Source organism: Pelodiscus sinensis, chromosome 3, assembly GCF_052426305.1.
Source record: "Pelodiscus sinensis isolate ZL-2025 chromosome 3, ASM5242630v1, whole genome shotgun sequence".
Classification (NCBI taxonomy): Eukaryota; Metazoa; Chordata; order Testudines; family Trionychidae; genus Pelodiscus; species Pelodiscus sinensis.
Genome location: NC_143054.1, coordinates 199,302,477 through 199,316,038, shown reverse-complemented (window position 1 = coordinate 199,316,038; position 13,562 = coordinate 199,302,477). Strand labels below are relative to the sequence as shown.

The following is a 13,562-nucleotide window of genomic DNA, read 5'->3' as shown; positions in this document are numbered from 1 at the left end:
AGAGTAGTACACAGGTTTATGGATAATCCATATCATGATATTTAGGCAGGTCAATGTTCTGTCATGTACATTTCTGACACTATTGTAAAGATTAATAGTTTTTAAGACAATGTTTGAAATTCTATAAAACTACATACATGTCTGGGAAATTTAAAAACATGTACTGTACTTCACTTTGAGAATAACCCAGCTTTATCATTCTAACTAAACTTTGTTTCATACGCTAAAACCTGATTTCTTTATTCCTAAAATACATATACTGAACTACAGAAAAGTGTACCACAATATGTGCTTTTATCCTCTTTTCAGTGTTAACTGAAAAACTGAATTGTACATTTGCTCATGTAATAATTTAACATATGTCAGCCAAACAAATATGTGTATCTTTATTTCAATTAAATTAAAAACAATCTGCAAGCATATTTATGCAACATTCACTATATACATATGATTTATGCAAATGCAAGGCAATTCTACGTATGCTGATTAACCTATTGTTAGTAAAACATGACAATATCTATGGAAGATGGCCAGCGAGTGCTCCTTTTCACAAGTGACTGTGTTTTCATGGCATGATTAAAGAATAGCTACAAGCCATGAAATGGATTATCGGTAAACCTTAAAAAGAATGTGATATAACCTAGCATAGATTAACAGTCTTCTAAATGTAGTAGAATATTTCAGACAATAGTGCTGTTTTTTTAAAAAATTTGCTGTCATTTTAATGATATAAGACTTAATGACATTACCCATTATCAGGGCTCGACAAACCACAGCGAGATCTACTTGCCAGCCTCGCACCGTGCATGCGCCAGACCAGCACTGCGCATGCACGCAGCGCCAGTGAACGGGGCGAACGAAGCGACCGGCTGAAATCTATTCGCCACGGGCGAGTAGAAACAGCGATTTGTCGAGCCCTACCCATTATGCTTTCTGGCAATAATTTCTTTCTACTGGCACTGTAATATTTATTAAAATAATAATAAAGTACCTCTTTGGTGAAGCCTAGGTACCCATACTATTCACTGTAACAATTTGTAAACAGGACCGCAATACAGTGCTCTGCCTTAGTTCTAACATGGTTAGGTACCACAGATCTTCCTCTCAGTCCTTTTCATGATTTTAGGAAAGCATTTTAAAGCAGGGAGTAAAGCAAAAGGAAATTAAGGAGGATATAAAGTTCCCTGTTTGAGATTTTTAAAAAAGTGCATAATGTTTTCATTCTAAGAACTGTGTTACTGTATAGGACTGATGGATACAAGATTTATGGTTTCCATTACCGTACTCGACATGAGAGATCATTACACAAAACACGGTCTCTGCTTATTGGCCAGAAAAGTCCCTTGAGCCAGTTTTCTGGTACAATCAGTTGTCCAATGACTTGAGAACAGCATCCTGCATACCACCATAGGAATAGTGAGTTTATCAGTTGATCACGTCTGCTTTTGCAGTTCAGTTTCTGTACACTGCTTTCCAAACTAGCATAGTTTTTAATGCATGGAGCATACATCCAAACTCCTGGGTGCCAGCAGGTTCAGTGCATCTATTGCCAGCAACAGAGTGCCCAGAAAATGCAACTCCCAGCACAAGATACAGTTCAGGAGGAGTGGGCATTCTCCAGCAAGGGGGGTCCGTCTCGGTGCATCGACGGGTGGGTATGCTCCCGTTTGTAAGTTTTTGGAGGAAGCTTTGGGATATGCTGAGAAGTGCTTTGCCGTGGAGGGACAGGTGGGCCCTCAACAGAATGGAGATCCACGTCCTGCGGTATCAAAGGAGGGGATGGCAGATGCCTCCGTGCTACATGTGGAGAAGGTATCTGAGGGGGTGGTGGAGTAAATGGAGAGGGACTGTTTGGAAAAAAGGTGTTGCCAAGTTCACTTTTTCTACCTAAGGGTGGTGGCTGGAGATGTAGTGGTGAACTAGAGAAAACATCAGGAGTTCGCACAGGTTCTCGTGGTGGTAATAAAGGGGGGCTTTCAGGAGGCTCAGATATGGAGGTCCGGTCTGGCACAGAGTATCTTGGTGAATAGACTTTCGATGTTGGTTGTCGAGGAGGAATTGCTGGTGGACTGTCCAGATGCGCAGAAGCAATCTGAAGTATACAAACATTAATTCCAACAGTTATCATCTGTATTATGACAGTCCCAATGCCTCAATCAGGATCAGGCCCTGCTTGTGGTACATGTGATATGTATATGTTCAAAGATTTGGTCCCTGCCTCAAAACACTTAACGTCCAATTAAAGACAAGACACGGCCAACAAGTGATAAGCAATAGCAGGGGGAAGTGGAGGGGGACCGGGATGGAGAGAGAATGAAGGTACAGGGGGTGGGGGACAGGAGAGGAAGAAGGAGGCTGCAGGAGGCACAGTTTCTAAGATAATACCAGCTCAGCTGGCTGACAGGGAGTTGGGGCACATCTTGTAGCAAGAGGCCTGGGAGGACTAAAATCAAAAGGCATTTCTCCTTTAGAGCATAAGGGGGAAGAGAGAGGCTCATAGTGTTTAATAGCAAAGGGAATAAATGATGTCCTGCATCCTGAAGAAAGAACAAAGGGTGGGATCTTCAAAATTACCTACATGACTCAGTAGCATGAGTCCCACGGAGGCCAATGAAACTACAGCGTACTGTAGGCCATTGTCCGCTAAGAGCACTGTGCTTACTACATGACAAAATCAGAAAAGCTAAGGAACAAAGTAAGTTCCACCTGGAAAGTGACATAAAAGGCAATGAGAAGAAATTCTTTACATATATTAGGAGCAGGAGAAAAAGAAAGGAAAATGCAGGTCCTCTACTTAGCAGAAGAGAAAAACTAAGAACTGATGGTATCAAGAAGGCTGAAGGGTTTTATGCCTATTTTGCTTCAAGTCTTTATGAAAAAGATTAATGGTGACTGATATTCAACACAAAACAGACAACCAGGGAAAAGAATGAAAGTCAAAATACGGAAAGAACAGTTTAGATAAACGTCCTAGGTTATCTGTTCCCCGACAGCTCTTCCTAACATCCAACCTAAACCTCCTCTGCTGCAATTTAAGCTCATTGCTTCTTGCCCTGTCCTGAGTGGTTAAGGAGAACAATTTATTAACCCTCCTCTATCACAAACTTTTATGTATCTGAAGACTTATGTCCAGCTCTTTTCTCCTCTCCAAACAAAACAAGCCCAATTTTTTTTCAATCTTGCCTCACAGGTCATGCTTTCTAGACCTTTAATCATTTTTGTTGTTCTCTGTATTTTCTCCACTTTGTCCACATATTTCCTGAAATGTGGTGCCCACAACTGGGCACAATTCTCCAGTTTAGGTCTTATCAGTGCCAAATAAAGTGGAAGAATTACACCTCAGCTACGTCTAGACCGGCATGATTTTCCGGAAATGCTTTCAAGGAAAAGTTTTCTGTTAAAAGCATTTTCGGAAAAGAGCATCTAGATTAGCACGGACGCTTTTCCGCAAAAGCACTTTTTGCAGAAAAGTGTCCGTGGCCAACCTAGATGTGCTTTTGCGCAAAAAAGCCCTGATCGCCATTTTTGCGATCGGGGCTTTTTTGCGGAAAACAAATCTGTTAGCTTTTTTCACAACATTATTACACTTTTGACCACTATCACACCCAGATCCTTTTCCTCAATACTCCTTCTGAGGTACAGGCAGTCCCCGAGTTACGCGGATCCGACTTATGTCGGATTCGCAGTTACGAACGGGGCTTTTCTCGCCCTGGAGGACGGAAGCAGCGGGACGCCCAGATGCGCCGCGGTCTGCCGCCCCCGTCCTCCGGGGCGAGAAAAGCTGCTCCCCGTCTCCCTGATCTGCAGGGAGACGGGGAGCAAGGCCTTGGAGCACGCCCGCAGCGGGACAGCCCGGGCGCGCTTGGGCTGTCCCGCTGCGGGCGTGCTCCGCGGCTTTGCTCCCCGTCTCCCTGGTCTGCTGGGGGGGGGGTGCAGCTAGTGCCCCCCCCCAGCAGACCAGGCTTTTCTTGCCTACCCCTGGGGTAGAGCAGCTGGGGGCTGCCGGGTTGGTCCTGCAGCGCCGCTCCGGACCAACCCGGCAGCACCCCAGCTGCTCTGCCCCAGGCGTCCTGATTCAGCCGCTGCTGGTCAGTTTCAGCAGTGGCTGAATCAGGACGCCTGGGGCAGAGCAGCTGGGGTGCTGCTGGGTTTCTCCAGTAGCGCCGGGGAGCCGCGCTACTGGAGCAACCCAGCAGCACCCCAGCTGCTCTGCCCCAGGCGTCCCCAAGTCAGCCGCTGCTGAAACTGACCAGCGGCTGACTACAGGAAGCCCGAGGCAGAGTTGCTCTGCCCCAGGCTTCCTGGAATCAGCCGCTGATCAGTTTCAGCAGCAGCTGACTTGGGGACGCCTGGGTTTCTTAAGTTGAATCTGTATGTAAGTCAGAACTGGCGTCCAGATTCAGCCGCGGTTGAAACTGATCAGTTTCAGCAGCGGCTGACGTCAGTTCCGACCTACATACAGATTCAACTTAAGAACAAACCTACAGTCCCTATCTTGTACGTAACCCGGGGACTGCCTGTAGTCATTTTCCATTATTTGTATTTGTGCAACTGATTATTCCCTCCTAAGTCTAATACTTCGCATGGGTCCATACTGAATTTCATCCTACTTAATTCAGAACATTTCTCTAGTCTGTCGCAATCCTTTTGAATTTTAATCCTAGTCTTCAAAATGCTTGCAACTCCTTCCAGCTTGGTATTGTCCACAAGCTTTATAAGCGTTCTCTCTATGTTATCATCCAAAGTAGGAAACATTTATGAAGATGATGAATAGATCTGGACTGAAGACAGATCCCTGAAGGACACCACTTGATATGTCCTTCCAGCTGACTGTGAACCATGAATAACCACTCTCAGTAAAGTTTTCCAGCCAGCAGTATTTCCCTACTGTGTTTATCAGACAATCATGTGAGACAGTGTCAAAAGCCTTATTAAAGTTGAGATACATTGCATCTACTGCTTCCTCCTTGTTACTCTGTCAAAAGATATTAGGTGACTGTTTTTGACAAACTCAAGTTGACTTATTTTTAACCTTATTTTCTTCTAGATGCTGACAAACAGAATATTAGATTATTTGCTCCATTATCTTTCCATGTAGTTAAATTAAGTGGATATGTCCTAATTATCTACGTTGTCCTTAATTCCCTTTTTATAAATAGGTACTATACTTTTCCTCCCCTTTTGCAGTCCTCCGATATCTCACTCATGGCCCAGAGATCTCTTCAGCCAGTTTCTTAATTATTCTGGGATGTCTTTAATCAAGCCCTGCTGACTTGAAGGATCTAACTTGCGTAGTAATTCTTAGCCTGTTCTTTTCCTATTTTAGCCTCAGATCCCACTATATTTACACTGGTGTTCACTATGTTAGTCGTCTGTTTACTGCTAACTTTTCTGGTGAAAACTGAAACAAAAAAGGCAAGTAACACTTTGGGCCATTGCTGTGTGTTCAGTTATTGCTTTTCATTCCTCATTTAGTAATGGGCCTACCTTGGTTTTTTTCTTGCTTCTCATATATTTGTGAAATGCTTTCTCATTATCATTTACATCCTTAAATAGTTTAATCTCATTTTGTGCCTTGGCCTTTGCATTTTTCCCTTTCACCATTCTGTTGTTTTTTATATTAATCTTCTGTATTCTGAACAAGTTTCCACTTTTTGTAGGATTCTTTTGAATTTTAGGTTGCTGAAGATCTCCTGGTGAGTCAGGATGATTTCTTTCTTGTGCATTGGAATAGTTTGCTCTTGTGCCCTTAATAATGTCTCTTTAAATGCCCGCCAATGAGCCTGAACATTTTTGCCTTAGACTTGTTGCTCTTACCTGCCAATTCTGAGTTTGCCAACATCTGCCTTCTTGAAATCCACTGTCTTTATTCTGCTGTTGTCCCTCCCACCATTCCTTAAAGCGGGGGGGACCTTTTTTTGGTGCGGGGGCCACTGACCCATAGAAAAATCAGTCGGGGTCCACACCCAAGTGAGAAGCAAAGAAACAAAACCAAAAGCAAAGTGAATGCTCACTGACCTGGCTCCCGACCAAGGAGGAGACAGACAATCCCCCCCCCCCCACCAGACCCTAGGGGGCTCAGATTAGTAGATTTTTGTGCGCTCCAGCCCTGTGGGGAGCTGGAAGGGGGCTGGAGCGCCAGCACAGGCTCCCCAATCTCCAATGCTTGGGGGGGGAGGGGGAGAGCCCTGAGCCTCAGGGGCTAGATCCAGGCAAACTGGGGGCTGCATCTGGCCCCTAGGTTCCCCACCCCTGATCAATTTCACCCAACATACATTTCACTTTCAGGGTCTCAACTAGTTCCTCTCTGCCCATCAGAATAAAATCTAGAACAGCTTCTCCCCTACACTTTCTTGGCCTTCTGTAATAAGCTGTGTCCAATGCATCCACAAATGTCTTTGATAAGCTGTGCCTGAATCTATTATTTTCCCAACAGATGTCTGAGTAATTGAACTTTCCCATCATCACCAAATCCTGGGATTTGGATAGTTTAGGGGTTTTTTTTTTTTTTTAAATCTCATCTACCCCTTCTTTCTGGTCAGGCAGATGTTAGAAAAAACTTAAGACTAGTTAAGACCTGGAATAAATGTCCAAGGTAAGAGGTGTAATCTCTTCACTGGAGCGTCGTAAAAACAGATTGAACGGTCAGGGATAATCTAAATTTACTTGGTTCTGCCTAAGTACAGTAAAACTCCATTGGTCCGGCATCTGAGGGTATGTCTACACTACCCTCCTAATTCGAACTTGGAGGGTAATATAGGCATACCGCACTTGCAAATGAAGCCCGGGATTTGAATTTCCCAGGCTTCATTTGCATAAGCGGGGAGCCGCCATTTTTAAAACCCCGCTGGTTCGAACCCCGTGCAGCGCGGCTACACGGGGCTCGAACTAGGTAGTTCGGACTAGGATTCCTATTCCGAACTACCGGTACACCTCAGCCAAGAGGACAGTACAATACCGTATGCTGCTTACAGCCCAGGGGACAATAGAATACCCCACACCACTGAAAGCCACTGGGACTGGTGCTCTTAAATCACTTGTTTTGAAAATCCCACCCTAGGGCTGTGAACAATCTCACACTACAGCCCCAAGAGCGTTGTCAATGCCTGCAACACGTGCAGGATCAGGTCCCAACTGAAGACCAATGGCCAGACAAGCACGTTAGTAAGAGGAAAGAGAAGAGATGGAGTATGAAGGCAGGTGAGAAATGGCATCCGGAGGAGGGAACACTAATCAAAAGATCATTAGGCTGGTACATTTTATTTCATCTTTCAGGGACGATGGAATGGTTTAAAGCTGTTACCTTTACCTCTTTACTCTCCATATTAGGGATGTAAAAGGTTTACCAGTTACCTGGAAAGCATTAGCACTCTAAATTTAAACTCCTGCTTGCTGTTCCTTCAATTCTTTTTGAACTTGGAGCAGATGAGAAGATGTGGCATAGAGCTAAGGCTGTATTGGTGTGAGGCATATGGCAGCTTACTCTTACCCATGTAACTGAACTAATAAGATATGAGATTTTAAAAGTTATTTTTCCCCCTTTCCCCTCACCCTCACGTCTCAGGCTTTGGTTCACCCATCGACGCATGAGGCCTGCTAAGGGTATTTCCCCAGAACGCAGCTGGTGTTGGCCCACACATTTCTCACCTTTGAGGGTGAGGATTCTGCTGGGGCAGACTCTGGTCGTCTCCGTGGAGGAACAGGAGGAGGACCCGAAATTTCATCAGAGATTTTGGTGAAGTTAATGGAGGACACAGATGCCGATCCTGATGGATATTTAAAACACAAAATTCTGCATCAAGGAATGGCTTGGTTGTCCACAGCGGATCTGGAATAAACTATACGCAAGATTCCTAATCTACCCCATCCCACATATGGAAAAAAAAACTTAAAAATAATAGCAGTCCAAGTAAAAATGCAGTAGAACTCTGCCGTTGTGCAAGGAGGAAAAAATTGCAAATTTGAAGGACCAAAACGATCTGTCAGTTAGATCATTAAGTCTGACACACACAAATCTGTGACACTCCTAATTATTTAAATGCATTCTTAGCTTTAGCACTTACTTGAATGAAACGGACTTGAAGGATCTGAATCAAACACACTGCAGACATCTGTAGTACTGGAAGTAGCAGAGGCAGGGGGTGGTGTCAATGGTGTTCGTGGAGAATTTGGTGCAGATGCTGTACTTTCGGATTCATTCTCAGGGATGCGACTGTAACTAATTTTTCTTGGCTCCTGTTGCAGCGGAGTAGGGTGTCTCATGGTACCTGGCCTTGGGTTTGATGGACGAACACCCGGAGACTTGAGGGAACAGCTGTATTTTTTTGGCTGCAGTGATACCAAATATCAGTAATACTAAATTAAAAACCTTGCAGTGAATGGAAATTAAACATTTTAAAGACCAAATTACCTTCATCTCCATCACAAAATCAGTTACATGAAGCTTCATAATTACACAAATCAATTCTAAAACAATCTCTGCTGCATTGCGGGAAACATTTTAAAAGTTATTAAGAAAAAAATAAAATCTGAATACTAACAAATCTTGGTGGAGGCTTGGAATTTCGCGGCTCTATTTCTAATGACTTGTTGAACAGATAATCTGTGAATTCTTTCTCCATGCTATTTCCCATTGGATTCAAATTTTCAAAAAACCTCTGAAACACAGGAAGTTTAGGAAGATTACATCACAGAAGTTACTTTTATGGGGCAGATTCTATATACTTTATCACACATGTAGGCCCAATGGCTTCCAAAGTGCTATGTAAATACTATTCAACAAAGGTGAATTAAATGAAATTTCACTTAAAAAAAAATCAGTAAGAATATCAAATATAACGGACATTAGTTATTTCCCAATTTCCATTATTCTGACAAACTAGGAGCAAGATCTTGCTAACTGCTAGCACAGGGAAATCCATTCACCTGGGAAGACACGAGTAATACCCGTGGGTATTACCTCACCTCAGCACTATGATGAGGAGACTGTGTTTTAAGGCATGTAAGAAATAATTTCGAAGAGGGCTAAAAATGCCAGTATATGCTAAGAATTTTTTGCAGAGAATTTGTAATAGCAGAGAAAAGTCATTTTGCTACAGCAGAAGATGATTTTGGGTAAAAAGAGCTACATGCAGAATTCTCACTCAGGGAGCTTAGATACTCACTCAGGCCAGCTACTGCAGAAAGCTTTGCTGGTCTGTGCCAAGAAAGAAGTGGCCAGAAAATTCTGTAGGCTAAGGTAATGGGAATCAATGGATCATGATGCCAAGAGATGGAGCCTCATACGCTGCCTGCTACTACACCCAAGTCCTGTAGTGTGAAACCCCTATGAAGTAGGGACATCCTGCATGGCATCACACTGGCAGCTTGAGACCCACGAGCAAAAATCCTGCTCTACAGATGCCTTTGTTTTTCTCTCAAATGACTTCTGAATTAATCACCACAACAAAGTAAGAAAATGTAACTTACTCGGATATCAGATTCTATTCGTAAGCAGTATGGCTGGTTTTGGTACTGTTGGATCTCCCCTGTTATTTCAGCCACTTTCCTTCTCTTGCTGAAATTTATAAGTTCTTTTCCATGTCGCTTTAGAAATTCGGGATTGCCCTCTTCCGTTTTCAAGATGTTAGTCAAATAAATTCCTAAAACAGTGAGAGTATAAGAACATTCAGCTACTACAGTACAAACCAATGATGAAATAACAATATAGCTTGTATATGAAGCCCTTTTAAAGAATTAATATTGTGTATTTTAAATTATACGGACCTGATCCACATCAGCAAATTAGGCTGACATAATTACATCTCTTGGGCGGGGAGGGTGTGTGAAAAAACCACACCCTTGATGGCATAGCTAAGGTGATTTAAGTCTCTCTGCAGGTCAACAGAAGAACCCTTCTGACCAGGTGGATTACCCATTCTGATGGTGAAGGTAGTATGTGCAATGAAGTGCTACAGTGGCACAGCTGCACTAGCACAGAGTTTAAGTGTAGGCATAGCATTACAAACAACATTTTCTCTATTACAGTCAATGACAGTTGTCTGATGTACAGATAATGGGAGCATCTTAAACCTTTCCTTGAAAACTGCCTGTTTGCATGAGAATCTCAAGAGTAATCTATTTATTTACCTACCACTTACACAGCGCACACCACACACATTAAAAACAAATAGCAAAATCTAGTTATACTTGAATTTTGTAAGACAGGACAATTCTACTGAGCTGGCCGAAGTGGAAAGCTCTAAGTGTTTCCTTCCTCTATTCCGATTGCCTGATTTAATCTTGGTTCAGCTCCAGCCGGTTACTGATCTGAGCCAAGCCCTGGATAACTGAGGTGCTGCTTTTGATGCTGGATGGGAAACGGATGAGGAGCTAGCCACTGTCTGCACATCTCCCCAATGGTTATTGAACAGCAAGAGGATTAGAGAGAGGGAGGGAGGGGGAAAGAGAGAGAGAATGGCTCCCACTGGAATGCCACAGATGAGGGCAGTGGGCTGGTAAGGGCCCATCATGACTCCTCAAGTGCTTGGTTTTAGTAAATGAAAACCACGCTTCACCAACTATTCAAATTCTTTGAGGGGACCAACAAACATGTAGACAAAGGTGATCCAGTTGACACAGTGAATTTGGACTTTCAGAAAGCCTCGGACACAGTCCATCCCCATAGGCTCTTAAGCAAAGTAAGCAGTCATGGAATAAGACTTATGGATCAGTAACTGGTTACAAGATGAGTAATGAAGGGTAAGAATAAATAGTCAAGTGTTCACAATGGACTACACTGTGAAATAACGGGGTCCGCTCCTGGATCTGTAAGTGGGACCAATGCTGTTCAACATAGTCATAAATAATCTGAGAAAAAGGGATAAACAGTGAGGCAGCAAAATTTGCAAACAATATAAAATTATTCACAATAGTAAAGAACAAGGCTGAGTTTGAAGAGTTAATAAGGGATTTCGCAAAAGAGGGTGACCAAACAACAAAAAGGCAGATGAAATTCAATGTAGATAAAAGCACAGTAGTGCATAACAGAAAACATAATCCCAACTACACACATAGAACAATGGGGCCTAAATTAGAGGCTGCCATTCAAGAAAGAGATCATGGAGTCATTGTGGATAGTTCTCTGAAAACATCTGTTCAATGTGCACAATCAAAAAAGCAAACAATGTTAGCAACCATTAGGTAAGGGATACATAATGAGACAAAAATATTGTGGCACTATATAAATCCATGGTATGCCCTTGCTTTCAGTTCTGGTTGCTCCATCTCAACAACGATGTATTAGAATTGGAAAAAGTACATAGAAGGGCAACAACAGTGATAAGGAAGGATAACAGCTTCCATATAAGGAGAGATAAAAACGACTGGGACTGTTCACCGTAGAAAAGAGACAAGTAGGGGGAACTCTGATACAGGTCTATGAAATCATATATTGTGTGGAGAAAGAGAATGGGAAGAGTTATTTGCTCTTTCACATTACACATCAACCAGGGATCACCCCATGAGATTGACAGGCAACAGATGTCAAACAAACAAGAAGGACGTACTTCTTCACACCATGCATAGTCACCCTGTGGAACTTGTTGCCAGGGAGTGTAGAGAAGACCGTAAATATAACTGAGTTCAAAAAGAGAAAATTCATGGAGGACAGGTCCATCAGTGTCTCTCAGACAAGATGGCGGCCAGGGATGCAACCCCATGCTCTGGGCGTCCTTACATCTCTGACTGCTCTAAGCTGAGACTGGATGGCACGGGATGGATCACTTGATAATTGCCCTGCTCTACTGATTCCCTCTGAAGCCACTGGTCATTGTCAGAAGATAGAAAGGACACGATCAACTTCAGAAAAATCGTATTTCTGTCTAAATGGTCCTTTAAAAACCTATTTTTTGCAAGCAACACCTAAAATCATTAGAACAGAGTAGGAAAAAAAACTTTTCCCCAGTGGTTTACCTTGTGATCAGTCAACTAAATTCTTTCTTCTGCATATTCAGTCATATTGTCCTTTTGTGTGCATCTGTCACACAGCAGTAGGGAGAGAAAATGCTCTGCAGTCAGAGACCACTAAAACTAAGTTGACCTTTTAAAAAACTGGTTAGATTTCAAGCTCACGGTGCTTCTTTAATACTTTAATACTTCTTACTTCTGCTTGTATGTCTGTAGAGTGCTTTAGCTCACTCCTTGGAAAACATGAACTGACATTTCTTTTATACTGATCATCCCGAATCAAAACTACTCACCAAAGAAAGGCACACATGGAGGATTAATGGACCTGAGTTTGGCCAAGTATTTCTTATAGTGATCCTCGCTCAGTTCATGAGCTTCTTCTAAAATCTTTTTCTGTCGACTTGGAATTTGCTGAAAAGATACACAGTGAGGTTAGCGAGGAGGGCACTGTGGTCTGAGATGGACAGTTGCCATTGCCTTGCTGTGTGACATTGGGTAACTCTCAGGCTCAGATTTGTAAAGGCATTTATGTGTTGCTGTGACAGCTGAAATCAGTTTGGTGTTACAATGCTGAGCATAGCAATATTTCAATACACTTAAGAATCTGGGTCTTAACCTCTTTTGGCCTCCGTTTCCCCATCTGAAAAATGGGATACTATTTCTTTGAAATCTAGAAATGAAGAGAGCTATATGGATATAAGAACTGAATTTTCCACAGGCATTTGTGGGATTTAAAGGTTTTAGAGCTATGCTACCAATGCTATGATTAATAATAATTTACTTAGTTACTATAACAACAAGATGACAGTCAGGGGGCTGAGGGAAAGTCAGGCTTTTGTGAAGAGTCCTAGCTGGCTTGGGCTAGAGGTTCAGTATTCTGTTTACACACTCGCGTGTCAGGGAAGGTCTAGCAGCCCAATTAAATGGGTATGGATCCTATGCTAAAGTATATGGAGGAAATCTTCTACCGTTGTGTCCAACCAGTTCTGAAGCAGCGAACTAGCCATACTCAAACGGCCAAATAGCCACATGAGGCTAGCATGTTGGACACCATAGTTCTAGGAGATGCAGACTTTTTTCCTGCCCCCCGCAGCTGGTGTGTTCCACCGCTTTCCCCAGACACCCACTACTCTGATCGATCTGCCTCTGCCTTTCTGATAATCCATCTTTTAATTTCAATCACATCCGTTACTGGTTTCAGGGAGCAGGCTCTGGTGAAGTGCCATGCTTTTCCGCCTTACTCACCACTGTATTCACTCTGGGGACCCTGGGCATTAGTGGTAACCGCCTCTGACATTACAAAGGAATTGATAGCTCTATTTTGCACCCTCATTCAATCCTTCATGGGCAATTTTACTTCCCTTGGGGAGCCCAGAGACACTGCACTGAAGTGCATCCTGCATATTGTTGAAGTATTTGTTTTCTGGCTTTTTGCACGGGTCCTTGCAATGGTCTTGTGATTGGCAGTGCCAGAGCCCAGAATGTGTGAACACTGAGTACAGAAGCAAAGACTCCTTCAAAGTGCAAGAGACTGTTACTACTCTTAGTGGGGTACTGAAAGCAGCAGCACTTATATAGTAACAGAATGTAACTTAACTGTTACAGTTGGGTAACAG

At 43.0% G+C, this 13,562-nt stretch overlaps 1 protein-coding gene across 3 annotated transcripts in view; it reads right to left on the bottom strand.

Moving 5' to 3' along the window:
• The window catches only part of SOS1 (SOS Ras/Rac guanine nucleotide exchange factor 1), a 99,168-nt gene that overhangs the window by 8,025 nt on the left and 77,581 nt on the right, over positions 1 to 13,562 (bottom strand). For 2 of the 3 annotated variants that reach the window (XM_075925815.2, XM_089777563.1), the window contains 6 exons: positions 12,240 to 12,357; positions 9,469 to 9,641; positions 8,541 to 8,657; positions 8,064 to 8,328; positions 7,648 to 7,766; positions 366 to 2,092 (listed from right to left, as the gene is read on the bottom strand). In XM_075925815.2, coding sequence (XP_075781930.1) covers positions 1,598 to 2,092; positions 7,648 to 7,766; positions 8,064 to 8,328; positions 8,541 to 8,657; positions 9,469 to 9,641; positions 12,240 to 12,357 — 1,287 coding nt within the window. In that variant the 3' untranslated portion in view covers positions 366 to 1,597. Of the gene's footprint in view, positions 1 to 365; positions 2,093 to 7,647; positions 7,767 to 8,063; positions 8,329 to 8,540; positions 8,658 to 9,468; positions 9,642 to 12,239; positions 12,358 to 13,562 lie in introns of those variants that run through there. The other variant, XR_012903070.2, reaches the window with a different exon arrangement.